Source organism: Dreissena polymorpha, chromosome 4 (genome assembly GCF_020536995.1).
Source record: "Dreissena polymorpha isolate Duluth1 chromosome 4, UMN_Dpol_1.0, whole genome shotgun sequence".
NCBI classification, from domain to species: Eukaryota; Metazoa; Mollusca; class Bivalvia; order Myida; family Dreissenidae; genus Dreissena; species Dreissena polymorpha.
The window spans coordinates 6,634,499-6,662,489 of NC_068358.1; the positions used below are offsets into that span (position 1 = coordinate 6,634,499).

General features: G+C 37.1%; 1 protein-coding gene across 1 annotated transcript; it reads left to right on the plus strand.

Moving 5' to 3' along the window:
- Positions 1–5,476: 5,476 nt before the first annotated feature.
- Positions 5,477–26,820, plus strand: LOC127877041 (short transient receptor potential channel 7-like). Its single transcript, XM_052422646.1, has 20 exons — positions 5,477–5,563; positions 6,324–6,482; positions 6,823–6,954; positions 7,858–8,040; positions 9,125–9,301; positions 10,855–11,028; positions 12,459–12,629; positions 12,911–13,040; positions 14,035–14,172; positions 14,503–14,642; positions 15,242–15,356; positions 16,813–16,964; positions 18,185–18,333; positions 18,908–19,106; positions 20,471–20,701; positions 21,288–21,473; positions 22,220–22,286; positions 23,513–23,635; positions 25,541–25,674; positions 26,307–26,820. Exons 1-20 carry the CDS (start codon positions 5,477–5,479, stop codon positions 26,703–26,705), a joined length of 3,246 nt encoding a protein of 1,081 aa, XP_052278606.1. The 3' UTR covers positions 26,706–26,820.
- The last annotated feature ends 1,171 nt before the right edge of the window (positions 26,821–27,991 follow it).

The window sequence follows — 27,991 nt, forward strand, 5'->3', positions numbered from 1 at the left end:
GAGGCAATGTGTGTGGCTTAAATCGTTAATAGCAACACACGATATGTCACAAATTATAAACACAGTATAATAATTGTTATGGACCATTAGCCTTCAGTGTAAAGTTTTGTGTTTAATATATTGTGACGATTTAAAAAAAAATCCGCGCATTTGTGCCACGGATATGTACCATATCTATGAAACCCGACATTCAATGTCATGATAAAAACATTTTGTTTTCAGAAATCTGGTCTGACGTAATAGGATTTCAGAATGTTTAATACTATTACAGGGGATGGCATTATTCTTGCATATCTTGAGAAGAAAGTAGATCAATCATCTCACGCGCAGCATAGCACTTCGCCGGTGTTCGATTGCCCTAATGGTAGTCGAATGAGTTCATACAGTACGCTATGATCAATCTACACTTTCTATAAGGACTTATTGATTTGTGTTTAAAATGATTGAGATTGCACTGACAATTCTGTTACACAAATAGCTCATATTTACTGTATAATGTTGAAATGTAGATCTTCTGCATATGGGCACAATAGACACGACGCAGGTCAATTGAGCATGGCGCAAGTTGAGTGTCCGAAACAAAACATAGTTGTCATTGTTAAGATAAACAACAAACCATGTTTTAATCAACACTTTGCAATTTGACTATTTGTGTTTATCTCAACCCCACCATCAAATATTTAGGGAAACGTAAACAGGTAAATATATTTGAGTCGTGTTCTGAGAAAACTTGGCATAATGCATGTGCGTAAAGTATCGTCCGAGATTAGCATGTGCAGTCCGCACAGGCTAATCAGGGACGACACTTTCCGCTTGTATGACATTTTTTGTTTAAATGAAGTCTCTTCTTAGCAAAAAACCAATTTAGGCGGAAAGTGTCGTCCCTGATTAGCCTATGCAGACTGCACAGGCTAATCTGGGACGACACTTCACGCACATGCATTATGCCCAGTTTTCACAGAACGCGACTCATTTACCCATGCATACGCCGCTTGATCGAACACCAACATGGGGATAATAGTTCAACACACATGGCTTGCTAAAAAAGTGGTGTTCTTTTCAAAATTGAAAGAACCAACATGCTTTATTTATGTTACTTTTGGTTATGTTTTTGTTACACAATGCACATATGTGCATCATCGTGTATATATAATCAATAAAAAGCCATTAAATGTATGTAATACAATTATTAAATGAACGATAAATAACAAAAATGAGTTTTTTGTTAATTTAACTAGAACCTGTCTCTAAAAACGTGTTCATGCAGGCATAATAATAGCATTCAAATCTGCTACTTTTCCATATAAAATGCTTAATTATTTTTTAAGGGTATTGATTAACTTTTGAAATCTTTAAAAAGTTTCATCGAGGGGTAGCATTCCATAACTTTGGTGCGACATCCTCATTTTGTCTACCACATTCTGGGATATAATTCCATATCTTGTATGCGACAATTTCATAGCATCTCTCACATTCGGTGAGAGCAGTCCACAACTTTGGTGCGACAACTTCATAGCATCTCTCACATTCGGTGAGAGCAGTCCAAAACTTTGGTGCGACAATTTCATAGCTTCTCTCACATTCGGTGAGAGCAGTCCACAACTGTGGTGCGACAACTTCATAGCATCTCTCACATTCGGTGAGGGCAGTCCACAACTTTGGTGTGACAACTTCATAGCATCTCTCACATTCGGTGAGAGCAGTACACAACTTGTGTGCGACAATTTCATAGCATCTCTCACATTCGGTGAGAGCAGTCCACAACTTTGGTGCGACAATTTCATAGCATCTCTCACATTCGGTGAGTGCATTCCACAACTTTGGTGCGACAATTTCATAGCATCTCTGACATTCGGTAAGAGCAGTCCACAACTTGAGTGCGACAATTTCATAGCAGCTCTCACATTCGGTGAGAGCATTCCACAAATTTGGTGCGACAATTTCATAGCATCTCTCACATACGGTGAGAGAAGTGCACAACTAAGTTGCGACAACTTCATAGCATCTCTCACATTCGGTGAGAGCATTCCACACCTTGTGTGCGACAATTTCATAGCATCTCTCACATTCGGTGAGAGCATTCCACAACTTGTGTGCGACTATTTCATAGCATCTCTCACATTCGGTGAGAGCATTCCACAACTTTGGTGCGACAATTTCCTAGCATCTCTCACATTCGGTGAGAGCATTCCACAACTTGTGTGCGACAATTTCATAGCTTCTCTCACATTTGGTGAGTGCATTCCACAACTTTGATGCGACAATGTCATAGCATCTCTCACATTCGGTGAGAGCATTCCACAACTTTGGTGCGACAACTTCATAGCATCTCTCACATTCGGTTAGAGCATTCCACAACTTTGGTGCGACAATTTCATAGCATCTCTCACATTCGGTGAGAGCATTCCACAACTTTGGTGCGACAACTTCATAGCATCTCGCACATTCGGTGAGAGCATTTTACAACTTTGGTGCGACAGTTTCATAGCATCTCTCACATTCGGTGAGAACATTCCACAACTTTGGTGCGACAACTTCATAGCATTTATCACATTCGGTAAGAGCATATCACAACTTTGGTGCGACAATTTAATAGCATATCTCACATTCGGTGAGAGCATTCCACAACTTTGGTTCGACAATTTCATAGCATCTCTCACATTCGGCGAGAGGAATCCACAACTTTGGTGTGACAATTTCATAGCATCTTCGCCCTTCACGGATAGCAGTCCACAACTTTGGTGCAACATTCTCATTGTATCTCTCATATTCGGTGAGAGAATTCCACAACTTTGGTGCGACAATTTCATAGCATCTCTCACATTCGGCGAGAGCATTCCACAACTTTGGTGCGACAATTTCATAGCATCTCTCATATTCGGTGAGATAATTCCACAACTTTGGTGCGACAAGTTCATATTTTCTCACACATAACATTCCACAACTTTGGATTGACAATTTAATAACATCTTCGCCATTCGAGGAGAGCAATCTATAACTTTGGTGCGACATTCTCATTGCATCTCTCACATTCAGGAAGAGCATTCTATAATATTGATGCGACATTCTAATTGCATCTCCCACATTAAGGGGTAAGCAGTCCATAACTTTCGTGCGACATTCTAATTGCGTCACCCACATTCGGGTTTGCATTCCATAACTTCGGTGCGACATTGTTGTGGAATCTCCTTCCTTCCGCATTAGTCGTGGTATATTAAACTTTCAACGTTAGAACGCAAATCTATAATCCAAATGCCGTGGGTAGAGCTAAATAATGTGCAAATAAATGCGTAATATATGTGAATGTACAAACTATGATATAGTGGTAAGCAACATATATTGATAGCCCGAGGAGATTGCATGCATTTAACGGATATCATATTCTTTCTTTCAGTTGCCATAGCAAAATATGTATGTATTATGTCTCCATTGTAAGAAATAATGATATTTTGTAAGAAATAATAATATTTTATGGTCATTATGTTATATATCGGTTGCTATGTACTAGACATACTATTGATGTTTTATAGAAAATCTGTATAACAAAGTTAACAGTATTTTCAGATCTAACTAGACAAGACAAGCACTTGGTGGTAAAAGCGATACTCGAGCTTTAGCGACTTTCTCAATATCAAATGACGAAACTTTTACAGTTACATTTTATTTGCATGTTTTGTAAAATCTGGCTTTTGCCGTTTGAAATAAATGTGATAAAAGGTTAAGCATTTGCTCGCTTTTCATAGATATTATTTCTAACAAAAATCCACAACTTAAGGTTAATGATGGTTTTAAATGACAACGGTTTTAGGCTCCAATATACTATATGTTATTGAAGTTAATGGTATGTTGGTTTAAAAAATATCGCCAGTTTCGAAGGAAATATCAGCAGGTTCTTTTCTGAATTTAATTATACTCCGTTACTAAATAAACGTAGTTAGGGGGGAGCAATGCTAAAAAAACATACTGTCCGTCTGTATTTCCAGTTACACAAACATATCCACATAGGACTCCTTCAACGTACATTCACACTGGCACAAAATGATTATAATGAAAGGAAGTTGTACCACTGCGCCCTAATATAACCATTACGAAAGTTATGCCACTTGTTAAAATTAGAATTAATGTAATATTACTGTTGTGATTATATACTTAATTATTGACACTACACTGTATACAGTGTATACTGTTGAGATGGGACATAGCTCGTATGTAACATTGAATATAAGCCGCCCTACACTTAGTTTCATCATATTATGACCGTGTGGTTAATACCGGAAACATCAATGTGGACCAAAAAAATATGTATACTTGTAACGAAAAATAACTAAACAAATCTTAAATTCTCAAACAATATAGATCTTAAGTTCAAAAATTGGTTTGTACAATTTATTATTGTTCTCTGCATACTTTGTTCGAATAATGACCCCGGGGTCCATATAGGAAAACAGATTGATCATTGATGATTTAGTGTAATTGTCTTTAGAATAAACATGATTACATGCGGCGTCATGTGCTATTCCTTACTCGTGTGACAAGATTTAGCTTAATTCAAACATAATTACAACTTCGGTCACTTTCATATGAATGCTGCATTCTGATTGGATAATTTGTTCACGTGACTGGTTTTTCATTTTCCGATGAACCCACTTCGTATGCAAATTTAAGCATGAATATTCATGGTGCTACTTTCTGGTCATAAACACGTTGCCGATATGACGTAATGTTTTGCGCGAAACTTAATGGCGTTGCTTTTTATTGGTCAATAGCGAAATGACGTTATATTTTTTGCGCGAACTTCAACGATATACCCGTTTGACGGAGGTGAAACCGAAACTGAAAATAGATTCATACGCTAGATAAAAAAGGACTTGAATGACCCTTACCACGATAGAATTTCAGCTTTAAGATCATTTTGTGTTGTAATAATAAGAATTGAAGAATAGCATTTTTCTGCATTTCATCGGTGTATGAACTGTCGGGAAAAAATACGCCTACGGCGTTTATGCAAATTAGGCGTAATTTTCCCGACAGTTCATACACCGATGAAATGCAGAAAAATGCTATTCAATTCTTAAATGACAATCGGGTTTTACGAAAAATGAGACATACATTTCTACACTGTGGAAAACGTCCTAAGAGACACAAAGTACTTTCTGCTTTTTTGTGCTTTTGAGGGAAAACTGACATTTGCAAGTAACTTGGTGCTCTTGTTATTCTGAATGATGTCGCGTATGAATATAAGTTACAATGCAACCAGGTATCGAAACTGATCCGTGTAAGAGTAAGTTTTGGCTACAGAAAATGGAAATGTCGTTTTTATATGTGTTGACTTTTCGAGAGCAAGTCTTGTCAGTAATTAAAAAAAAATCTCTTAAGTTTGTTTAGCGACGCATGAAGTCAAACATGTAGTTAATTACGTATTCAGTCTTGTTTCTTAAGAATGTATCACTTGGAGATACCTGATGTTTTTTAGAGCATGTCCAATGGAATGAAGCATCCATGGCGGCGGTCGGCCTCCAAAATGAGCATCGTTTCAGCGACGAGCAGCGTGGATGCCAAATCAGTAAGGTCCCGCAAGATATTATTTTTTATTTCAATTGCAATCGTTAACTAGCGCGGCAGAGCCTGTAAAGTAAATAGTAGTTCAAGCTCTCTCGAATTTGCGTTATCATGAAGACCATTGGTTTTAGTATATAGTGTCTGGATTTGCCACGAAGAGTCTCATACCCATCTTTTGTTACAGCATTAACGTACAGTATTCGAGATCACACACATACACAAGTGCATGATTGGGAAATCACACTGATAATGCCGCATGCTATTTTAACCCATTTATGCCTAGCGTCTAGAAAAAAGGCCTTATCAAACAGCGTCGCCCAAGATGAGATGCGGCGTCTCATCAGGGTTTGCGCTGTTTGCTTAAAGGAATTTCTGTAAGAAATATTCTGTAAAAATAACTATACTAGACATCCCTAATTTTGGAAATAAATTGTTCCAATTGAGAAGGATGGGAGTATCCACAAGGCATAAATGGGTTAAAATCGTTGAACAACTGAATGAGTGATATCCGAGTGCGTAAGTTTTATATGTGCCGCGTCGTGCGATAATGGGTCTTGTGATATATGCCAACGTAGCTCCAGCCTAGCATGCGCATTCACGCAGTTTTGTCAAGAGCTTCCCTGTCCGCTCTAATGTCTCGCAAGTTTTCTTGGTCTCATTAGTAGATCTGATGACCTGATGACTCCTTAGCAGCCATTTTCATACGGCGCAGGTCGTAATTTTAATTAATAAAAATGAATAAAAACTACTATAATTGACGACAGGTAACGGACCTAGAGGACATATTTATGCACGCGGCTGAGTTCGGTGACGTGGAGACGGTACGTCGCATGCTAACGGAGAGCCCGCACGTAAACGTTGACTGCGTCGATACGCTGGGACGTATTCCGCTACAGCTTGCGGTGAAAAACGACCATCTCGAGGTACGTCCTTGCCGGCTTACGATGTGTTATTTGTAGTATAATTACCGTGGTTAAGAGGTTATTTTTTTTTGTATTTTTGTTTCTGTTTTATGCGGTTACTAATTCTCTTTATTGCGTTAATTACAATTAAATAAAAAACTTATCATTCGCAATGTGCTTTAATTCGAACGCTCTAATACGGTTAGAAAATATAATGCGGAAAGACGAGACGAATTTCATTCTATCTTAAAACTGAATTACCGCAATTATCTGCAGTATTCGCCAAAAGTGCCAATCAAATTTCGTGCATGTTACATGATGATTAGTCCTTTTGATAATCAATATGCGAATTACGCCCCAGGTTGTAGAGCAACTCCTGGACCGCTCCAGCAAACGTCACGTGATGGAGGCGGTCATGCAGGCCATCAGCGCCGGTCATGTGCTCATTGCGGAGACCATCCTTAAACACAAGCGTTACCTCGAGATATGGAAGGTAAGACGGGATGTGTAGCGCAACCTCGAGATATGGAAGGTAAGACGGGTTGTGTAGCGCTACTTCGAGATATGGAAGGTAAGACATGATGTCTAGCGCTACCTCAAGATATGCAAGGTTAGACGGTATTTGTAGCGTAACCTCGAGATATGGAAGGTGAGTAAGAATGTTGACTTCGGTCTGGAAAAATCGGGCTTAATGCATGTTCGAATAGGCTAATCAGGGACAACACTTTCCGCCTAAACTAGATTTTTGCTAAGTGGAGACTAAATTTCAACGAATAATTCTGTAAAAGCGGAAAGTGTCGTCCCTGCGGACTGCACAGGCTTAGATGGGACGATACTTTACGCACATTCATTTAGCCCCATACTGCCAGAGCGATACTCGTGTATAATGGACACTATTATGCAACTGATCATCGTTTGAATTGTTTTCAATTAAACCAGTCGTCTTTATATACTAGTATATTGGTATTACATGACTGTGATGTTCCGGTGGATTGTATAGAAGGAGTTTTGATTGTGATGATGTCACGCAATCAACGACTCGATACGATTCATAGCCAAAAGCACAACACAGTTAGGTAACATTCCGTTTATTACCGTATACGTGAACTACGGAATTCATATTCAGTTGCTTGTATTTAATAGTCGAAAAACTCAATATGGTTTCAATCAACATATTTTGGGTATATTATAAGTAATTATATATAAAACTCGCACAAACATGACAGAAAGAAAGCATAAACAATGTACATGTAGTTGCAATAATCAAACTCCCAGCTACTGACCCTCCCTACGTATGTACTCATTACACCTAAAAGAATTCAAGAATAACTAACTGTACATGTCCTTTCAATTACTATTACTTATAACAAATCACAAGCAATAACTTGTTCTTAAGGACCGGAAGAAGTTCGGGGATGATGACCACTTCTTCAAGACGCAGTTCGAGGATTCTCAGTTCTCGCCGGACCTGACGCCCCTCATCCTGGCGGCCCAGAAGAACCAGTTCGAGATCGTACAGCTTCTGCTCATGCGCGGCGACCGTATACAGTCGCCGCACAAGTTCAGCTGCCAGTGTCAAGTGAGTAAATTAGTCTTTCGATAAACAAATAACGTTCAATATTTCAACATAATGAAAAACTATCAGTTATTCGGCGCTTCTTAATATGAAAGTAACGTACCATCAGTCACTGACTTGTCCCATCTACCAACGAAATTTGGCCACGCAATAAACTTGAATTTTCAAAAAGGTATGACACATGTTGCTTGAAACCCGATTTAAGGATCACTTGAATAATTGGCGTTGCTCTGGAGAGCGGCAGCTAGTATGTAATGCATTTTTTTCGCTTATTGGAGGAGAAGTTATTTTACGGATCAATGTATATATTTTTGTTTTAAGAAAATCCTGCATAGTGATGATTTTTTGTGTAAATTAGTGTAAATAAGTACCGCATTTGTGCCTATTACATTTATTACAACATTTATTGCCAATAATGCAAAGCTAATTGTTTTAATTCATAACTGATCCACAACTGATTACAGGGGAAAGATCACAGGGACTGGGCAAATACGCGAAACTTTCTGGTTTTGTATAAAAACAAAACATAATCAAAATATATTTATTTTGTGGTTTTTCTAATTTGCTTATTTAGTGGAGAATCTATGTAGTACGATATTTGACGACCTATCGCGCAAGCAAGTTTATTATTAAATAAGGCTTACAAGATGAAGCAGATTTTTTAAAACCTACACAGGGGGTTCCATTAATGAAAACTGCACACGGATGCCAGTATAAAATGGAAACCGGTGTAAATAAAATGAACTATGAAATATTTGGGGGTTACAACACAACATCATAGATAATGGTTATTTGGGGGTTATAACACAACATCATAAATAATGGTTATTTGGACGGTTATAACACAAAATTATAGATAATGGTTATACCAGTATCTTCTTCTATTTTGTTTAAAATAATCGGCCAATATATTAATATTTACAGTAGAAAAAAAATCGTTCCATGTAACTTCATTGAGTGCCTTTAACACTGAAATTCCCGACGCCCTTTGATGCTTTGCATCAATACTTATATTGTTTTATAAATGTAATAACCGTTTTCACTTAGGATAAAAACATCAGATGAAAAAACAATCATGCATTTACAGGAATGTGAGAACAAACGAAAGTTCGACCAGCTGAGAGCCGCTAAATACCGTCTGAATGCGTACCGTGGTCTGGCAAGTGACGCGTACATATCCTTGTCCAGCAAGGACCCGATTCTTACAGCGTTTCAATTGGCCAAGGAGCTCGGTAATCTCGCCAAGGACGAGAAGTGCTTTAAGGTTTGTTTGGGTGTTTCGTTACTGACGTTTATTGTGTCTCGGGTTCGACCTAGCGCAAAAACGCGCGGACGAGATGGGATGAATGATGGAAATACATTTATCACGCGAAGGCTCGAGATCAAGATTAAGCTTAATAATAAATTAATCTCGAAATATTTTCGGTCATTCGTATCATTTTTCTGTGTTCTTGCTAATTTACAAACTATTGGTCAAAACTGCGAAATAACAATGCTACTTTTGCCTACAGTATCACATTCACATTCGTCTGAATTCGTGCCCCTGAAATAATTATTTCACTAAATTAATACGAAATGTGACTACTGCTGCCATTGATATGTGAGTCAACAATCTCTAGTTTCATAATTTTTCATATGATAACGGTAATGTTCAATACATGAATCACCCTGTCAGTTAAATAGATAAATAATGCCAGAGCATTTCAATCGGAGAACTTTTGCGGCTACCTCTCCCTAATGGCTTGTAAACAATCTTAACCGTCAATCGATGTCAATAGATTTTCATTAAGATGCGTATAATAATTCATTTCAAACATGCGAGGAATGGAATATGAAACAATAATCTCATGAACTAATTGTGATAACATACTTGAGACGTTCTGTGGGAAAACGAAGATAATGTATAAACCGTTAAATGTCAGATTTGCCTATGAAGTACATTAACGTTAATACTTTCAGTGCTGGAACCGAATTTTGAAGGCCTTTGCAAACAATTTGGAACCAGATGAGACGTCACAGAACGAGGCGTCTCGTCAGGATCCAAACTGTTTGCTATTCTTATAGTATTGTTTGAAAAAAATCGTAGAAAGTCTAATTTTAGAAATTAAGCAGACGACATTTTAGCAGATGACAAATTTCCCAGCATGCAAAGGGTTAATTAGGGTCTTCACTTTCCGCCTAGACTTTATTTTCGGCTGGAGAAGACTTTCTTTGAAAGAAAAATTCCATAAAAGCAGATTGTTTCGCACCTGATTAATACTATGCGGTCTGCACAGGCTTATCTGACACGATAACTTTACCGACATGCATTAAGCCCGGATTTCCCAAAGCTCGGCTCATTTTCATTAGATGTTCAAATAACTAGTAATGCAAGTTAATATTTTTGTGCGCATGTTGTTAAATGTATGCACGGAGCTGAAGAGTTCCCAATTCTTCATGTTTGATAATCTTAAGTAAATACCCCACTCCTGTACGCATGCAAAATTGTTCGCCTCATTATTTGGTCAACCGCTGTAAACTGTGTGAGTATGAAAGTTCATTTGAGCCTCGTTCTGTGAAAACTGGTATTAATGCATGTGCATCAAATGCCTGTGCGGACTGCAGGTACGACACTTTCGCTTTTATGGAATTTTTTGTTTTAAGGAAGTCCCTTCTTAACAAAATATAAATGTATGCGGAAAGTTTCGTCCCTGATAAGCATGCTGGCGGCAAGGGCTCAATTGGGACGATGGCGAAACTTAACGCACATGTGTTAAGTTTAGTTTTCCCAGAACGCATTGCATTTGTCCGTGATTCAAAATTACCGCTCGTCTGCAGCAAGAGTACAGGGAGCTGCGGAAGCAACTTAGCGAATACGTCGTCAAGCTTCTGGACCGCGTGCGCACGCACGATGAACTCGAGCTCGTGCTCAACAAGACGGGCAAGCCTGGCGAGGACAGATACAGCACACTGGCACGCCTTCGCCTCGCGGTTCAGTACCAGGAGAAAAAGGTAAAATACTGACAGGAACTGACGAGTCTTCTTCATTTCAAATAAAAACGGTGTTTCATGCATATGCCTAAAGTTTCTTTCAAGTTAGCGTGTGCAGTCCACACAGGCAAATCAGGGACGATACTTCACGCCTTTATGGTATTTTTTTGTTTAAAAGGAATTCTTTTCTAGGCGAAAATACAGTTTATGCGGAAAGTGTCGTCCCTTATTAGCATATGCGGACGGCACAGGCTCGTCTGGGATGACACTTTTCGCACACGCATTAATACCGTTTTCCCAGAGAGCGGCTCTTATTTTTTGTTGCGAATTGTCAATAGTCATTTATCAATCTTTAAGCTACTGTCAACCATGACGACCAAGAAAAGAAAAATTGTAAAATACCGTATTTTTGTAAAATTATTAGTTCATATTGATTAAAATATCACGACTGCTAAATAACATTACTTTAAAAAAAGTTGTTTAGTTCTCATATTTTCAATATATTTGGTAATAAATTTTACTGGGTATGTCTACCAGGTAACTACCCGCGAACTATAAATAACGCCAGTAGATTGAACATCATCGTCACGTGGTAAAACCAGGAATGCAAATTATGCATGCGTAGTGAATTGTATATATTTTATATATAAAATGATCAATCTACTTGCGTTATTTATAGTGTGTATATCGTTATGTCACCTATTTTCGCGATGTACTTTCGATTTCACATCGCGAAATTTTATTACCGAATATACTGAAAATATGAACTTTTTTCAAGTTATGTAATATACCAATCGTGATATTTTAATCAATACAAAATAATTATTGTAAAAAAATACGGTATTTAAGAACTTTTCTTTTTTCGTCATTCGTGGTTGACAGTCCCTTTAAACTCATTGATGTACATAAGCCATGTTAACTGTTATGCAATCTCAAATTAGTCTTTGCCGGTACATAGACACGATTTTTTGTTTGAAACAATTACGGGTAAATGTGTTGTTATAGGTGTAAACTTGTTCGTCATGGATTTCATTTAAGTAAACACTAATTAATTCGCGTTACCACTTGATGATAATACATTTATTTGATATAATATTACTTGTTTATATTCATGTATTGGTTAATATTGGTGATATTAAAATGTTGAAATTAAAATCCTTAAAAAAAACTCGCTTTAAATACATATGAGCCGCGCTCTGAGAAAACTGGCTTAGTGAGTGCGCGTAAAGTGTCTTCCCAGATTAGCCTGTGCAGTGCAACCAGGCTTATGAGAGATGACACTTTCCAACTTAACTGGATTTTCGCTAAGAAAGAGACTTTCTTCAAACGAAGAATGTCATACAGGCAGAAAGTGTTTTCCTTGAGGGCACTTCACAGGCTAATCTGGGACGACACTTTACGCACATACATTCAGTCGTGTTTAATCAAAGCTCAATATCTTATTATTTCAGTTTGTGGCTCATCCAAGCTGCCAGCAACGTCTTGACAAGAGCTGGTTAGAAGGGATTGACAGTTTTAAGAAAGCTGGAATTTTCAAGAAAGTCTCCATGGTGGCGATGTTTTTGCTTGCATATCCGGTACTCATCCTCATATACATAGCTGCACCGAACGCAGATATTAAGGTTTGTATATACATGTACATAAATGTGCTTTTATTTTAATTGTGTAGTTCAGTGAGGTATAATAACGATAGAATTGCGTTCATTATTAAATAAAAAAACAACAAGATTATTTAACAACAAATAAAAACAAAATGATTCTTGAATATAATTTATTTTTGATAAAAGTAATCAAAGATAAAGAGAATTATTCGTGCATCACATAATCTACGCAACTATGGACTGCACAGACATTGTTAGCCGTGCACTGATCTATATTCAGATCATATTTAAATGCTTTCAAGGGCGTGCGGGCGCTCAAGTACCCTTGGATCAAGTTCGCCGTGCACTCAATATCATATATCGCCTTCCTGGTAATGATAGCCGTGTTTACCGTCGAGGCTACCAGCCACCACTCCCGCGACTATACACTAGGTGAAAATCACGCATTTTTTAAAGAATTTGCTATTGAATGCTGAATTTTCTCTGAGCGGCGTTGTGCAAAAATGGGTAAAATGAGTCAGGCAAGGTTTCGTGGTCTCTTTAGCGGACAAAACGACTCCTCGGATACGGATGCAGAGGCACATATGAACAAAACTGAACAGAAAGTGTATTCATATAACTTGAACATTTCCAGTTCATTGTAACATATGGAGCTAGACTCTTCGGATATGTCTCAATGCCCATTCTGGCACCACGCAGATGCGAAGCCTGGTCTTGAGCTTCTCTGTCCGTATTGAATACGACCCATTTTCGCATGACGTTGCTTATATAATGATTTTGTCATTGCAATTCAAATACCTTACAGAGCAATTTTGATATACGTTCTATATGACGTTGCTTTTCCGATGCTAGCATTTAGTAAACACTTAAAAATATCTGTGTTTTTTAAAGATCGGTCACGACAATATCACTGAAACTATACATTAAACAAAACGTAAGATATGATCATACAAATTGGTATATAGATTGATCTATATGCTCGTTATTCATCACTCCATCTCTGCATCCGCCCCTTTGTCCGTTCGTGATAAAAAATGACTAGAGAAGTACATATGATATTATCATGAACTCGGTATACACGTTGATGATGAGTGATTATGAATGACTTTAATTTCTCAAGACAACAGTTTTCCAGTAAACTAGACACCTAAAAACGAGAAAAACACAATATAAAACGAAAACTGGAAAAGTACATAAAATAATATCATGAAACTATAGATGAATGTAAGATGTATGCGAGCAATTTATTTTTCAGCAAAAAGAGGCCAAAGTATGGTTATGTTAAAAAACAACAACAACAATTACATACTTAGCCGTAATACTGCCGTGACAAACTGATATTGCTCTTGATAAAATTTAACGATACACATCGTTAAAACACATACATGCTTAAACTAAATTTACATCGTTCATCAATGTAATGTAGGCAACTTATATCCGGATATCTACCAGAAGTACAACGCAATGCGCAACGTGTCTGCGCAGTTTCGTTTCGGCGAAGATCTTCCGTTGCGACCCATGTTACCAAGTCCACTCCAGTTGCTGATTTCGATCTGGATTGCAGGCAGGTACCTTAGTACTATACGTACTCGTAGAAATATAACTTGTTGGTTGATGGTCCAATTACCTTCCCCCTTTCTCTTACCCCTTTGTCTGTAGTAGATGTGGTGGTGGTACCGTTAGTCGTCATCGTTAAAACGGTTCGATTGAAAATTCCATGAACAGTTAAACGTTTCGTTAGTTTAATATAAGATATCAGTCTTATATTGGTCAAATGTTGTACTAGTTATATTACAATTTTTATATGTTTATGTATCGAAGGTCCTTAACCCATAACTCTGTCGGTTACTTGTACTGAATGAATAACATATTGCGCCGTTCTATCGCCATGCAGGTAATCTGTGCCACGAATGCGTTCAGATTTACCAGGCCGGGTTTGACGCCTACGTCTCCTCGTTCTATAATATCATGGACTTTGCAATCCTCGCCGTCTACGTCTGCTCGTTCACTCTCAAATACGTCGCCATGGTGAAGGTTAGCATTCCACTGACCAAACACGTTGAACGGTTTTTATACTTAAACAAATCAAGTGTCGTCCAATCCTTTTAATCTAATAATTAATATATATATATATATATATATATATATATATATATATATATATATATATATATATATATATATATATATATATATATATATATATATATATATATATATATATATATATGTATAACTCACAGTTAATAATTGTATTCAGGTTCAATGTCAGTAAACATTTTATGCATATTAATGATCGCCTAAGAGTCCCTTAACCTGTACCTGTTATTACTCAGAGATGAATGTCAGGGACATTGACCGGCAAGTCTGCGTTGAGACTAGTAATATGAGCCAAGTATTGCGAAAATGGATATTATGCCTTATGCAGAAAGCGTAGCACTAGATCAGCCAGTGCATTTGCGCGTAATGGTCAGTAGCTGTCCGCTTTAAAGTCACGCAGGGTTTCGTGGTCTCATTAGCGAACAGAGTAGCTCCTGGCCCGACTGCGATTATGCGCTGGCCGCACATGAAATAATAACCATTTTCGCATGGCACGAGTAATATTTTATTCTGAATTTTTTGTCTTTCCATGAACGCCCGTGATGCAGGTTCACATTGCAATACGGTACCTCGCTACAGCGGAGATGGCGAACATTGCTGCACAAGATATGAACTACACACAGTATAGCCTTTACTGGATTGTCGCAGGTAGGGCCAATTGCTGACTGTCGGGAGAACATAGGTCCTTTTAATAATAGAATAAATGTTGAATTGTTCCGGAGGCTATTATGTTGGAATCTTTACTTCTATTAAGTGTGACAACGCCATCTAGAGCTTTTCCTATATATAATAACGACCTGTTGTAGAATGTTTGAGATTAGCTATATTAAACAAATTTTAATTATGAATCTTCATCAACCATGTTTCTTTATTTTTCATGCATTCTTCCATTTTTCAGAATTTCAGACGACGACGCCCTACGTTGTCTTTAATCACAATAATATACATTTGTATCGTAGTTATTGCAGACGGTATCTGTTTACCCGCGCCAAGGTCGTGATTATTGGAGATCCGATATCACATGTATTTCATTTGTAAATTATCATATTTCCCGGGGGAAAGACAGTATTCTGTGATAGTTTTGCACATATATATTCAGTTCTTAAATAGTTCTATGAGTTTCACAGATTTGTCTAATCCAATGCGCTGTAGCTTCTGCAGGCATTCAGGGACAACAAAATAACTAGCAATATAGCTTGCACACAAAATACGTTGATATTCTAAAGGCCAATGACATGCTAAATGTCAACTGTTAAACATATCATTCTGTTATCGCATTTCTGCTCTATAGCTCTACGATTTAAGTATTTAAAAATTATTTCATGAAAACGCTCACTTAAATGAGTCACCGTGTAACGCTTAAAATCATAGGGTACCTTCAAGGTTGAGGTCAAACTTAAAGGTCAACGTTAGAACAACAGCAGTGTTGGTTGAAATATAGTTTTTCTGCATTGTAATTTTACCATGAATTGAAGAACTTCTTAATAATATGACCTTTATCAAACTCACATCAACCAAATCGCTTACTTGAGGGTCAATTATATTCTTTGTCACTGGTTGACTAGGTTACCGTCAAAGAACACGACACAAACAAGTAGTGCAATAGGGCAATGTGACCTAATTAACGCGACCATCATGCGCCGTGTTAACCCATTTATGCTTAATGGACTCTCCCATCCTTCTAAATTGGATCAATTTATTTCCAAAATTAGGGATTCTAGTATATTTATTTCTATTTTTATAATATTTCTTACAGAAATTCCTTTAAGCAAACAGCGCAGACCCTGATGAGACGCCGCATTATACGGCGTCTCATATGGGTCATCGCTGTTTGCCAAGGCCTGTTTTCTAGACGCTAGGCATAAATGGGTTAAAAAGTTTTTGGTATGCGTCATGGTAAATGCGGAATACATTTTATTGTTTGCAAATAATTTGTTATCAACACATATATGTATGGCTCAAATAATCATCTCAGACTTTTAAAACTGAAAATCTTATAAAAAAAACACAACACTGTTTCAACAAATTCCCTTATTTGCGTTCAAACATTCGTTGAGAGTATTAGACACATTAAAAACACAATACTTGCTTCTATTCGCCCCAGACCGGTTTTACTGGCTGACATGGGATCCTATCAACCTCTCCGAGGGGCTGTTCGCGGTGGCCAACGTGCTAACGTTCTCGCGCATCTCCTACTTCCTGCCGGTCAACGCCGCCCTCGGGCCGCTACAAATCTCCGTTGGCAGGATGATCAGGGTAACAAAACCACTGGAAATGTTGAGTTTTGAACACCCTACCTTAATACCCCCCCCCGCATACAATCACGCAATTGTTTTTTTTTACGGAATTATTTCGCCTAATATATGATTTTTTTTCAATTCTTTCTCAGCGAAAATTATTTAATTTTAAAACAAAAACAACAAACCTCATACCTACACATATATCAAGTGCCTGTGAAATATCTCCCATTGCAGGATATCATTAGGTGCCTTTGATATCTCCATGAACAAGAAATCATCAAGTGACGATGCCTGCTTATCATTTAGGGTGCAGGATCAACGGGGTTTTCAGGGGTTTACACAAGGGCTGGAAAGAATGTAAACACACTGCTAAGAACTTTATTTTTGCAACGTTCTCAACTCATTGAAACACCTTTGCATAAAATGTTAAGTGCAAGAAACACAGTTTTTCTTGCAGATTTTGCCGATATCTTAAGATTAAAGGATAATCAAATCGGTGCCAAAATTTCACGTTACAAGCTGCAAAACTGTATACATTAATTCAGTAAAGATCGATTTTTGGCCAAGAACACAGGCTCATTAAATAAAGTAATTCTAAAATATTTCACGTTGCAATAAGCAGCATAAAAACTGTCTTTCATGCATTAGTTGAAATTCTTAAGAAAAATGGTTTTTAAAAAGTTATTTGAAACAAAGCACCTCTTACCGGTGTGTTTACATCAATTAAAGTTCAATTAGGAACCCCACAAAGTCACGTGATCTTGCACCCTGATTTCTCGTTGAAGGATGTCATCAAATGCCAGTGTCTGATGATGGTATTGATGATGATAATGATATTATCAAGTGTCTGATGATTATCTCCCTTAACAGTATATTATCAAGTGCCTGATGGTAACCTTCCTTTGCAGGATACTATCAAGTGCCTGATGATGTATATGATATACTAACGTTGATGATGTATATGATATCCTAAAGTCAAGTGTCTGATTATTACCTCCCTTTCCATGATATCATCAAGTGCCTCTGAACTATGTCTGATTTCAGTAAATCATGAAGTCCCTAATGATAACCTTACTTTTCAGGATATCATCAAGCGTCTGATGATTATACTTTCCTTAACTGGATACCATCAAGTTCTTGTCAATTACCTCCCTTTCAAATATAATATCAATTGCTTGTAAATTATCACCCTGTGCAGGGTATATTCAAGTGTTAGATTATTTCCTCCCTTTCCAGGATATCATCAAGTGCCTGTGCCTGATCACCATGGTGCTAGTTGCCTTCGTGATCGGCCTGCAGAACGTCTACTCGTACTACCACGTGCGGAGGACCATCGAACTCATCGATCACAAGATCAAACCGGAAGCGGAAGAAGCGTTTGGAGAGTACGGAGTCAGGGACCATAATCAGAAACATCTTAAGTTACAATTAGATTTAAAACCTAACATTTTTTTTGAAAGTTTCATGCGATCTTTACAAGTCTCCACATGGTTTTTATATCAAATAACGTTACGTTTTAGTACTATAATTATAAGTAAAAAATTATGAGCTTAAGCAAAATTCATTTATACACGATTCTAAAGATACGAATGATGTCAGTTATTTCTGAACAAGAACCGCAGATTGTAATTCTAAATTTGTTTTGGAATCACGTGATGTTAGATTTGTCAGGAGTCAGATAAAGTCGATTATTGTTCAGATAGGTTCAAAATTTTATTTTAACTATCGTCGATATAATGCAACTCAAGCATTTTTTTTAAGTACCCGTTCTTTTATGGATAATTACAATCCGTGCAGCTTTTAAACAAAGGTATTATAGACTTGTGTATTGTTAAAAACAAGTTTCCATTTTTATATTAAATAGAGATAAATCATTTTCACACCAGTAACAAATATTATCTTTTAAAACTACCCGTTGCCACAAAGCTATTCTAGCCTAAAACATTCATTTTCGTGCAGCATTGTGAGCACGTTCCGAACAGTGTTCTGGTCGGTGTTCGGTCGCGGGGGGACAGATGTGGTTCTGCTTGACCAGTACAACAACTACGTGACGGAGAATTTCGGCAACTTCCTGTACGGCCTGTACAACGTCATCATGGTTACCGTGCTCATCAACATGCTCATCGCCATGATGGCCCGCTCCTTCCAGGCTATAGCGGTCAGTATGCGGTAGATATAGAAGTCTTGTTTTGAGAAATCATGGCTTAATGCATGTTTGTAAAGTCTTAGTGTATCATAGCTCACGTGGCTGTTGAAACATCGCGTTATACATAGACGCTGTAGTTTGTTTCAACAAACCGTAGTTAGTTAGTTACGATACGTAAACGATTTTAGCATAGCATTGGGAAGACGGGGCTACGTGAATGAGCGTAAAGGGTTCACAGATAAGCCTGTTCAGCTCGCACGGGCTGATCAGGGACGACACTTTCCACTTTTATTGTATTTTCGTTTACAGGAAAATTTTATACAATTCGAATTTTTCGTTAAATCAAAGTATCTTTTAAACGAAAATCCAGTTAAGTGTGGACAGAGTGCACAGGCTAATCTGGGACGACACTTTCAGCACACGTTTTAAACCATTTTTTCCAGAGTGAGGCTCATTTGCATTAATTTTCTATAAACAATTGTGTGTGTCTTGTTCTAAGAAAACTGGGCTTAATTCATGTGCGTAAAGTTTCGTCCCAGATTAGCCGTTGCAGTCCGCACAGGCTAATCAGGGACGACACTTTCCGCCTAAACTTGATTTTCGGTAAGGAGGGACTTCCTTGAAACTAAATATACCATTAAAGCGGAAAGTGTCGTCCCTGATTAGCCTGTGCGGACTGCACAGGCTAATCTGGGACGACACTTTACGCACATGAATAAAGTCCAGTTTTCTCAGAACAAAAAACATATTATGATTGAGTTGCGTGGATTTGATGGATTTTGTTTACCTTTAGTAATTTTGGATTGCTATGGCAAACAATAGCCCATTTTTAGATAATCCGATCAAATTCCTTGAAATCCTAGGCCGCATCACCTAAAAGACAGAAGGCGAAGCTATTAATGTTTTTTTTTGCAACTGCTCGATACCCTGTCTATGCTCTCGCAACAACTTTCTGGTCCATTTTTTATTACCATCATTTTTATTACAAAATTATTGACAATCATCTGTGCTTACAACGCGTGTCATATTTTTAATGGTAAGTGAATAAGAACGGCAATGAGGTTTTTCATGTTTCCCACCATAAAACTTACCATTGAACTTTGCATCCGCCTCTTTGAACAAATATCGACATTATATTTATATATACTATACATACAATGACAGCATCAAACTTCGAATTTTTGCCATCGAATGTTAAGCTTGCAAACCACTCTGCTGATTCCATCGTTAAATTTCTATTTATCAGAACTACGAAACGTTGTTTATAAATCATTATATATTGCATTGATATATTAATGAAAAAATTAGTGTACTGTATTGTATTAATGAACGTCATCATATTTTATATTACCCGGTAATTATCATTCCGTATACAGGAGGAAGCGGATATTGAATGGAAGTTCGCGCGCAGTGTACTTTATCTGGAGTACATGAGTAACGGACAGGTACTTCCGGTACCTCTGAACCTAGCACGTATTCCACGCGGTCTCCTTGAGTGGTTCTGCATCCGCTGTGATGTCACTGAGGAGAACCTCGAACCGCCTGTAGACCATGATATATACGGAAATGACGTCACGAATGTCACGCATGGGCTCAATAACGACGAGGTTTGTTCGAAATATGTATTCTATACCAGGCATCTTTTAATACTTCTACTGACGCAATTAATCTAGACAAACGCATTATTATAATGCATTTACTGTTTCGATATAATAGTATTACCCTTTATTCACATAAATATATTTTATATGAATTGATTAATTTAAAATATGACGTTAGACTAACAATCCGATATTTAACTTTCCTTGGAACCAAAGGGAACACATTAAATTGATTAAACTCTTGTGATGGTTTCTTAGTTTCTATTTTACCCATTTATGCCTAGTGGACTCTCCCATCTTTCTAAATTGGATCAATTTATCTCCAAAATTAGGGATGTATAGTATTTTTATTTCTATATTTAGAATATTTCTTACAGAAATTCCGTTGAGCAAACAGCGCAGATCCTGATGAGACGCCGCATGATGCGGCGTCTTATCTGGGTCTGCGCTGTTTGCCAATTCCTTTTTTTCTAGACGCTAGGTATAACTGGGTTAAATTATGGTCGGTCATCATGTATACAATTACACTAACAGTTAACATGTATTTCAGGAACATACTAACAAATGCAACGAATCCATTATTTATCGACAGGCTTCGCCCGCACTTCCCAAGGCGCTCCGGAAAGAACCCTCGGCGGCTGCATCGCCGGCTTCGAAAAGGCAAAGAATTTCTTCGGCGGCGTCGGGCATGTCGGCCTTTGGCAAGAAACTACACAGGAGGTCCACAGTTCGAAAGACCAGCCTGCCGGGATCCGTTTCCGGCGTCAATCAGTACCAGGTCAGTATCGTGGTGTTCAGTCTTATAAAAGATCATATATAGAATTATAATATGAGCATCGCTATGGTAAAATGGGGCTTACTAATAATTCATGTGCGTAAAATATCGTCGCAGATCAGCATGTGCATTCCGCACAGGCTAATCTCGGACGACAATTTCCGCTGTTATGGTATTTTATGTTAAAATGAAGTCTCTTCATAGCGAAAATTAAGTTTAGGCGGAAAGTATCGAGCCTGATTAGCCGTGCAGACTGTTCAGGCTAAACTTGGACGACACTTCACGCACATGCTGTAAGTCTTGTCAGAACGAGACACATATGCATTTAAAGCGAAAGCTAATCTTATGAGCAAGCATATGTACTTTATTAGGCTTACCACATATACTCGCCATAAAATTGTATACGATTTTATCATTTAATATTACATGTTTTAAAGTATACATTATAACGTATAGTGTCTCAGTAATAAATTGTTGTAGAAATATAGTGGAAAAGAAACTCCTGAACAAAATAGCGGACAGTCACGAAAGCAATGTTTCAGATTACATAAAAAGAATAATTTCAAAAGGTTATGAAAATAACTATATGCATTAACATTAAAATTTGTTTGAAAAATACAGATACATGATATTTAGCAAACATTCAACAAGTATATAGCAATAAACGAGAGAAGCACAATTATACGTAAACACAAAGTACAAGAGCATGGATAACACACCATATATCAGACGGTTTTGTTCTATTTCAGAAAGTTATGCAACGGATCGTGCAGCGATACATATTTGACATACAGAGGGAAGAGGAAATTACAGAAGGTTTGATACATATATTATATAATTGTATCAGAATGTTTGAACAGGCTTATGTAAAGTGCTTTGAATGCATCGAACACCGACCGACTGCATTCACTCGTTATTCCAAACAAGATGTGTTTGTGAAACACTATGTTCCCCCTTATATTTGACCTTTTACCTTGAAGGATGACCTTGACCTTGACTTTTCACCACTCAAAATGTGCAGCTCCATGAAATACACATGCATGCCAAATATCAAGTTGCTATCTTCAATATTGCAAAAGTTATGGCCAATGTTAAGGTTTGACCCAAACAAACCAATAAACCAACAAACAAACCAAAAAACAAACAGACAGGGCAAAAACAATATGTCCCCCAGTATAGATTGGGGAACATAAAAATAATGCCGGTAATTCGTAATGTTTATGCATGGGTTTCAACATTTAATAACCTTGCATTTATTTTGATATCAAGAGAACAGTATCGCTTTATTAATTGGAAACACCAATCATAATGTACGTGGTTTCGGTCTATTAAGCTGAAAGTTTTAAATGAGTCGCGCGTTACGAAAACCGTGCTTAATTCATGTGCGTAAAGTTTCGTCCCATATTAGCCGGTGCAGTTACTCCTCCTCAATGGCTTATATATAGGCGTAACGAATAGAGGTGTGAGTTTAATGTTTATTATAACCCATGTTTACTAAGATGCATATACGAATTCAATTAAATCTTTTGAGTCGTGTTCTGAGAAAACTTGGCATAATGCATGTGCGTAAAGTGTCGTCCCAGATTAGCCTGTGCAATCCGCACAGGCTAATCAGGGACGACACTTTCCACTTTTATGGTTTTTTTCGTTTAAAGGGAGTCTCTTCTTCATGAAAATCCAGTTAAGGCGGACTGCACAGGTTAACCTGGGACGAAACTTTGCGCACATGCATTAAGCCCAGTTTTCTCAGAACGCGACTCATTTTAGAAAAAGAATGTGAAACAAATATCTCGTGAAATATGGCGGTTGTATACTTGAGCCGCGCTCTGAGAAAACCGCGCTAAATGCAAGCACCGTTTAGTGTCGTCCCAGGTAAGCCTGCAGTCCTTATGCGCTAATCAGGGATGAAACTTTCCGTCTAGAATCAATTCTCGTTAAGAATTTTTTCCTGTTAAACGAACATTTTCATAAAAGCGTATCGTTCCTTATTAAGCTCCTTTTCTCTGAGCGCGTTACGAATGTCTTGTTCTTGTTCGTTTCAGATGACTTTAATGGGATCAAGCAAGACTTGAGTGGTTTACGCCACGAGATGCTGAGCATTTTGAACCGCCAGTCCCTCGTTGACGTCTTTGATACGGCATTCTCAACTAGACGACCATCTAAAGGTATAACTTACATCCTAGCTGTGCACGCGTGGTTAACATAAAACTCTTTTTCAATGCGCGTATGCTTCAATTGCTATGTTCCAGAATCTTGTAGATGAATTTACGTATCGCACGCAAGTATTCGATTGGGGGTTATTACAGTGTAAAGGTTGCTATGGATCCCTTGGTCTCAGTCAGATGTAAACACAAAATCATTTTGTCATGCCCTTTCTCCACTCGCCTGCATATAAGTCGTTATTTCCAGTTAAATTATAGACAATCCCAGAATCGCTCAATTGACCTTCGCCGTATCGGCTATCATGCGACCCGCTGCCATTACGGTACTGAATAATCTGATAGACTTCAAATATATATCAATTTAAAAGATTGGAAACATTAATTAATAATATTTCATTTCGTTTAAAAATAATAGTGAACTTAAAATAATACACGTTAGATTTCTAACACACGTGTCTCTGCAACAACATTCAATGATAACAAGTACTGTTCATTTTGTAAGGTAATGTAACGATCATAAGCCGAAATAAAGAATGCGATTTGAAATAAAATTGAAATATTTATAAGCGAAACTCGACAAGATTTCAGGTAGAGGGAAAATTTGTTATTAAAAAAAATCTGGTTTAGTCTAAAACTTAAGTATTATGTTTTATTTATATCTTTTGTATAAATATTGATTTTAAGCTAAAACAAACATTTCTGGTCGGAAATGAATTTTTTGATTTTAATGAACTAGTACAGGAGATATTCATTAGCGAAAATGTGTAAGGTATCAGAGTGTTTAATTGAAAAGTGCATATCTGCTTTTGCATATAACTTTATTTTGATTTTATTATTTTAATAACATTTTACTGGTAAATCAAATTCTATAGCCTAAAATAACTGTGTTTGTGATGTTCTCAACATTACCCTAACTGATTTCTTGCTTTATTTTATTTTCTTAATACAATCTAAATTAACGATAACAATGTTCAACATGCTACATATGGGGCCGCTACATTCCACAAACGTATTTATTTCTTTAATAAATTTTGTCAAAACAGTTTATATCTGAAACAATTAAAACACGAACAAAGTAAGTGATGTTTTGCTACGTTACTTACGGAGTGTCAATTCAAGCAAGATAATTTTCTTGGAAAAAAATGCGATCGATGCACGAAAGCATTCCCTCAGTGGGAGACGATGTCCCAGTGGTTGATTAAAAGTTTTAATTGGTATGTCTGTTACACTACATGTCTGTACATGTGTAGATGCAGTTATTAAGATACGATACCATGCGTAACCTTTTAAACATGTAAAATGACAATGAAGGCCTAATTAATGTTTTATGACTCTTAAAAAATGCAGATGAACCTTGTTTCTATTAATCAACAAATAACTGACAAAATATTTATTTAAAAAATACGAACTATGATGTGATGATCAGATCGATGACATAAACTAGTTAAATCGTCAAATATATTAAATACAATCGCTTCACTTCCTTTTTTTGTTCATTGACCTATAGAAACATAAAGGTCTTGCAGACAATACTTGTTTAACATTTGATCCGTTCTTTAAGAAATCGTTTTTTAGTCATCTGCTTTGTGCAGTTGTGCTCCCCGCATATAACGCAGCAAAGACCGTTGACTTTTAATCAGGGGCGACACTTTCCGCTTTCATATGATTTTTTTCGAATAAATGAATTCTCTTCTCAGCAAAAATCCTGTATGGAAGGAAAGTGTCGTCCCTGATTAACCTGTGTGGACTGCGCAGACAAATCAGGGACGATAACTAACTGACATGCATTAAGCCCGGTTTTATCAGAACGCGACTTAAATGCATTACCAGTCATGTAATACATTGCCCATCCTCCTTTCTAAAGCACGCACCTTCGTGTTCTATTTTGCGCGGGCCTTTTTCTTGCAGACTACCTCGAGGACATAAGCAAACGGAGAAGGTCCGCGATGTCGAAACTGCGTAATCTTCGTCTGGCCTCGCGGTTCTCAGGCTCGACAGACAGCAAGAGAGCAGAACAGGGGGAGGTAGACGAAAATCTGGTGGTGAGAATGAACACTGTGTATTGATGCGCCGGTACCAAGTTATGATAATAAAATGTTTCTCATGGCGTAATTATTATGTCAATTTTATTGACTTAATTTAGGCCAGACCAATTAATGTTTATGTTAATAAAATTTAACGCAACGCGTTGAATTTGATACAGTCTTACTAAACAAGTAAATGTATTTTCGTAAATTATATTGTAAAAAATGGCGTGCGTCTATCTAAGGTATTTAAAATAATAAAACAACCATGACACAATTACATACCCTATATTTTATAAAAATGAATTTTACTACGCCTAATCAAATACGATATACAATCGCTATTGTTTTATTAAATGAATTTTAATGTTTAAGCATTCTTCATATTGAGTGCAGCAGTTTGTTAAAAAAATGGCTTAACCCATTTATGCCTAGCGTCTAGAAAAAGGCTTTGGCAAACAGCGTAGACCCAGATGAGACGCCGCATAATGCGGCGTCTCATCAGGTTCTGCGCTGTTTGCTTAAAGAAATTTTAATAAGAAATATTCTAAATATAGAAATAAATATACCAGACATCCCTAATTTTGGAAATAAATTGATCCAATTTAGAAGGATGGGAGAGTCCACTAGGCATAAATGGGTTAATACAGGTACAAGAAAACGATGAAGACTTGATCCCCGAGGATCAGTTAGCAGACGAAGGCGACACTGAACACAACGGCGGAGCGGAGGATGATTTAGAGGAGGCCGACACTGAACACAACGGGGGAGCGGAGGATGATTTAGAGGAGGCCGACACTGAACACAACGGCGGAGCGGAGGATGATTTAGAGGAGGCCGACACTGAGTCGCAGACAGCAAATTATGGCCATATAAACAGACAGGGTTTGACAGATGAAGCTGACGATAATAATGATCCAAATGTTGAGGATGAATATGTTGATGATGGATATCAAGAAAACCAGGACAACGATTTCGATGCGACGAGTGCAGGTGATCTCTATGGTCAGGTTAACGACGCCCTTTCGAAAGTTAAAATCTACGAATGAATTAAATATATATGAGCTGCTTCATGCGAAGAGACAATTAGAAGTGAGACGCCAAAAAAATTGCATTGACAATGCTATTTAAGTTTTTATTCTTTTTCTTTTTTGTGTGTTGTTTTTTTTTCGCGTAGTTTTCAATGTAGTATTTTTACTATCGTGATTTTCGCAGTTTTTGCTTACTTTAATGTTTCTAATTTGTATCGTTTAATTGTTAATAAAACCCTACTGCATTTAATATTGCTGTGAAATGTACTTGTGTGTGTGAATGTTTTATTATTAAATATATTTTTCCACATCATAATTAATATTATTATAATTATGATTATAATGATGCTGATGATGATTATGATTATTATTATTATCATCATTATTATTATTATAATTATTATTATTATTATTATCATCATTATTATTATTATAATTATAATTATTATTATTATTATTATTATTATTATTACCTTTTTAAACTGTATAATTATTATTCATGTTAACTTATTTTAGCTTAAGGAAATTGCATGTTATGTTATGTTTTAACCACAAACATACCTGCCAAAAGCGATTTTCGCCTCATGAATGTATTCGTAAGCATCAGCTGGCTGATGAGATCAAATCCAACGCCATTGATTAAATTGTGTATAAGTTAATAATGGCATGTTGGGGCTTTTTCATGTTTTTCTTTGTAATTCTTCTTATGCATACTATTAAATATCAATAAAACTAGTCAGAACACGTAGTGTTATGTTTTACATTCACATTGAAAAACATGTCCACATGCTTTACAGACAGTAGTCGGCATTTTTTATTGTTTATAAACTTGGTATCCTAAGATGGTATCTTCCAAATCTAAATTACATACGCAGTTCCCAATTTATTGATAATAACACCCGTAAAATCAAGATTAATTTCATGTTCCGAAATATGTAATTATATATGAGCAATTACGTTACCTTTATTTTTCGTTCGAGAGACACAGGCACTTGTGAAATTAAATAAAGAAAGTTGTTTAGAGCTGAATAATTCTTTTTGAAATGCCTACTGTTGTTGTAAACAATACGTACTTACACAATTCATCGACACCAATCCCCAAGTAGTGAGGAAACCGCTGGTGGATGATAATATGAGCCTCGTTCTGGTAAAACCAGGCTAAATGCATGTGCGTAAAGTGTTGTACCAGACTAGCCTGTGTAGTCCGCACAGGCTAATCAGGTCGATACTCACTTGCCGACTTCATTTTAACAACAAATTCCATAAAAGCGTAAAATGTCGTACCAGATTAGCCATTACTTTAT

Bases quoted from the DNA above. Each gene is read 5' to 3' on its own strand.
- LOC127877041 (XM_052422646.1), top strand. From the start codon at position 5,477: ATGTCCAATGGAATGAAGCATCCATGGCGGCGGTCGGCCTCCAAAATG. The intron at 12,630-12,910 runs GTTTGTATATAC...AATGCTTTCAAG, and splicing joins CACCGAACGCAGATATTAAG to GGCGTGCGGGCGCTCAAGTA. The intron at 20,702-21,287 runs GTTTGTTCGAAA...ATTTATCGACAG, and splicing joins ATGGGCTCAATAACGACGAG to GCTTCGCCCGCACTTCCCAA.